At 38.5% G+C, this 3,990-nt stretch overlaps 1 protein-coding gene across 1 annotated transcript in view; it reads right to left on the bottom strand.

Annotated features, from left to right (window-relative positions):
• Positions 1 to 2,957: 2,957 nt before the first annotated feature.
• Positions 2,958 to 3,990, bottom strand: part of LOC128700773 (uncharacterized) — a 4,158-nt gene continuing 3,125 nt past the window's right edge. The window contains exons 3-4 of the mRNA XM_053794211.2: positions 3,619 to 3,677; positions 2,958 to 3,251 (exon numbers count right to left, since the gene is read on the bottom strand). Of these exons, the coding sequence (XP_053650186.2) occupies positions 3,162 to 3,251; positions 3,619 to 3,677 (149 nt within the window). The 3' untranslated portion in view covers positions 2,958 to 3,161. The remainder of the gene's footprint in view (positions 3,252 to 3,618; positions 3,678 to 3,990) is intronic.

Below are 3,990 nucleotides of genomic sequence, written 5' to 3'. Positions count from 1 at the left end.
CGCTATCGTGTGTGTGTGTGTGTGTGTGTGTGTGTGTGTGTGTGTGTGTGTGTGTTAGTTACCATTTTGTCCTAGGCACATGTCGATTAGACACTAGGCCTGTTGTATATGAGTACGTCTGTGTGTGTGTGTGTGTGTGTGAACCAGAATGTACACTTCTAAGACAGTCAAGTTACTAGTTGTAGATTTCATCTTCATGTTTTAAGAAAGTTGTTAGATTTTCCAACAGTATGAGAATTGAAAGGACACATGTGCAACTATAGTCTCCATAGATACCAGTATGTCCTTTTTACCAAGTAATCTTCGTGACTTTTTTCTCTCGTGATCAGATTGAACCTTATTAAATAGTAATGAATTTTGCTTAATCTACCTGTTCCCAAGTCTGCAACTACACAGCTTCACATCTCTCCCCCAGGCCCCGTGGCCTGGTGGCTAAAGCTCTCGCTTCACACGGCGAGCGTCCGGGTTCGATTCCCGGCGAGGGTTGAAACATTGGGCGTGTTTCCTTACACCGGTTGTCTGTGTTCCCCATCAGTTAAAAAAAATAGGTACCTGGGTGTTAGTCGACTGGTGTGGGTCGCATCCAGGGACAAAACTGACCTAATTTGCCCGAAATGCTCTGCATAACATGGGGCTTTCCATATAGTAGTATGTAATTGTCAGCTATGGTCTGTGCCTTGTATATGTACTTGAAATATATTATTATTATTATTATTATTATTATTATTATTATTATTATTATTATTATTATTATTATTATTATTATTATTATTATTGGTTACTTGAGGATGGCAGTGAGCATCTCACTTGGTTAGAGGTAATTTTAACAATTTCATGTATCCAGTTTGGGCTCTGGAACCTTTGCAGATGTTGGTTCCTAACCCGGAATTGGTACACTAAAGGGTTAACTAAGAAATTTTGTGATAAGAGGTAATCGGGGGGAAAAAAAGTGAGAAATTTTTATGATTAGGCTACCTACAGCAGCTGGGGGAAGTATAACATTAAGGCAAAAATATGAGATTAGGTAAGGTTCGTCAGGAAATAGGACAAGCGTTTTCTGACGCCGGTCTTAGTTATTTGATAACCCACAGCTGGAGCTTTTGGCCCACTGACCGAGGCCTACCACTGGCTTACTGGTCCACCCCTTTAAAAATTATGGTCATAGTTATAACCATTTAGTTACACAAATATATGAGAGCATTAAAAGCATAATCTATGTGTTCGTGACATGATAAAACCCACTGTGTGAGCAAAACGTTCTCAATACAGGATCGCATCTTTTACCATTAATTACACACGAAGAAATCCTTGATGCAAAGATCAGAAGAAAATATTCTTCATCGATGTTCAAATTAATGAAGATTCATTAAAATGTTTTGTTTTTTTTCTGTAAGTCTGGTGTCCAGTCTCGACCTTGTATGTGTGTTCACAGTTGTTATGCAACTGTTGCTATGCAACTGTGTGGCTCTGTTCACCTGTGTTATACTGCTGTGTGGCTCTGTTCACTTGTGTTATACTGCTGTGTGACTGTTCACCTGTTATACTGCTGTGTGGCTCTGTTCACCTGTGTTATACCGTGTGTATAACACTGTGTGGCTCTGTTCACTTGTGTTATACTGCTGTGTGGCTCTGTTCACCTGTGGTATACTGCTGTGTGACTGTTTACCTGTGTTATACTGCTGTGTGACTGTTCACCTGTGTTATACTGCTGTGTGGGGCTCTGTTCACCTGTGTCATACTGCTGTGTGGCTCTGTTCACCTGTGTCATACTACTGTGTGGCTCTGTTCATCTGTGTTACACTGCTGTGTGGCTCTGTTCACTTGTGTTATACTTCTGTGTCTCTGTTCACTTGTGTTATACTGCGGTGTGGTTCTGTTCACCTGTTATACTGCTGTGTGGCTCTGTTCACCTGTGTTATACTGCTGTGTGGCTCTGTTCACCTGTGTTATACCGTGTGTATAACACTGTGGCTCTGTTCATTTGTGTTATACTTCTGTGTGGCTCTGTTCATCTGTTATACTGCTGTGTGGCTCTGTTCACCTGTGTTATACTGCTGTGTGGCTCTGTTCACCTGTGTTATACTGCTGTGTGGCTCTGTTCACCTGTGTTATACTGTGTGGCTCTGTTCACCTGTGTTATACTGTTGTGTGGCTGTTCACCTATGTTATACTGCTGTGTGGCTCTGTTCACCTGTGGTATAATGCTTTGTGGCTCTGTTCACCTGTGTTATATACTGCTGTGTGGCTCTGTTCACCTGTGTTATATACTGCTGCATGGCTCTGTTCACCTGTTATATACTGCTGTGTGGCTCTGCTCACCTGTGTTATATACTGTTGTGTGGCTCTGTTTACCTACTGTTCACCTGTTATATACTGGTGTGTTTTCCTGTGTTATATAATGTTGTGTGAGCTCACCTGTTATACACAACTCTAGTTTTGTGATGGAGTGAATGATGATGAAAGTTTTTCTTTTTCGGGTTACCCTGCCTTGGTGGGAAACGGCCTGTGTTAACAAAAAATATGTATGTCGTAACGAATAGGTAAAACTTGCGATTTTGGCTTTAATAGCAACGCTCTTCTTGCCGAAAAGGCAAGCGAAAATTTGTGTATGCAATAATTTCGCAAAAATCATTCTGTAAACTTATCTAAAATCTACTTAGTTGGATTAGGCTAAATTAAATTGAGCTTGTTATAATAAGGTTAGGTAAGTTTTCTAAGGTTCTTATGGTACAAAATTATTAATTTTTACTTAAACATAAATGACAAAAATATGTCTTTAAACGTATAAGAGAAAATTTTAGAAAGGACTAAATTTTAAATGAGTTTTTGCTAATTGACCAGTTTTACCTATTCGGCACGACATATATATATATATATATATTTGTTATGGTCACACCAGAAATCTGTTTCACGCTGATATATTTAATATCAATGAATATATGAGAATAAAACAGACGTTGAGAAAACAGTTTTATTGAACATAGAAATATCCTCTCCTTTACACACGAAACAGATGTTCATTATTAATAAACATTAAGAAAACAAGAGATAATACACAACAAGGGTCATTACAAGCGATAGGTCTATGATGGTCGCAGTCAGGTTAGGCCAGCAACCATTGGTACAGTCCATCTGGAGATGAGTCACAGATGTTTTTGTATTCAGTATGCAGGCTTGCAGGTATGTAGGTCAAGACAGGTGTCGAAGCAACACTTCTGGCCATAGGGACAGTGTCCATCATGTGGACAAATCTGTCAGGGAGAAATATAGTGCATAAGGTAAGATAGACTTTATTTAGGCTATAAGACAGGCCAAATTTAGGATAAATGCGGGTCGTTTTACAACCGTTATGATGTCTCCAGTGTACTGAGTACATAGTTGCTGTTGACATACATTTATGATAAATTATGAAAATGTATCCAAGAAATGGCCAGCCACTTATATATATATATATATATATATATATATATATATATATATATATATATATATATATATATATATATATATATATATATATATATATATATATATATATATATATATATATATATATATATATATATATTATATTTATATTATTATCACACTGCTGTTAAAACAAATACAAAGACTTACCTTTGGTATAAATCCTCTGGTGCATTCCTTGAGCGGAGGTGGGCACCTACCAGGGTGTTCTGTAGAGAAGACAGTGAATTACTTCACCCGACGCTAAGGGTCATGATAGGTCAAGTTAACCTGGGATATATTAACAAAACCAACAACTAGTAGTGCTTATGTATTATCAAGGTCTTGCCCTTTGGATGCGACCCACATAGCCTTACTAATTCTCAGGTACCTATTTACTGCTGGGTAGCAAGTGTAAGGAGACTTGCTCCTACGCCTTACCCTGCCCTTGTATCGGATCCGAGACCGTTCGGTTGTAATCCGAATGCTCCCCACTTAGCTACTGGTCATTTTTAGTCTTCTAATTGCTCTCAAGGGCCTCTT

Source organism: Cherax quadricarinatus, chromosome 56 (assembly GCF_038502225.1).
Source record: "Cherax quadricarinatus isolate ZL_2023a chromosome 56, ASM3850222v1, whole genome shotgun sequence".
Taxonomy (NCBI): Eukaryota; Metazoa; Arthropoda; class Malacostraca; order Decapoda; family Parastacidae; genus Cherax; species Cherax quadricarinatus.
Note: the sequence above shows the minus strand (reverse complement) of the source record. Positions and strands in the feature narration are given on the sequence as shown.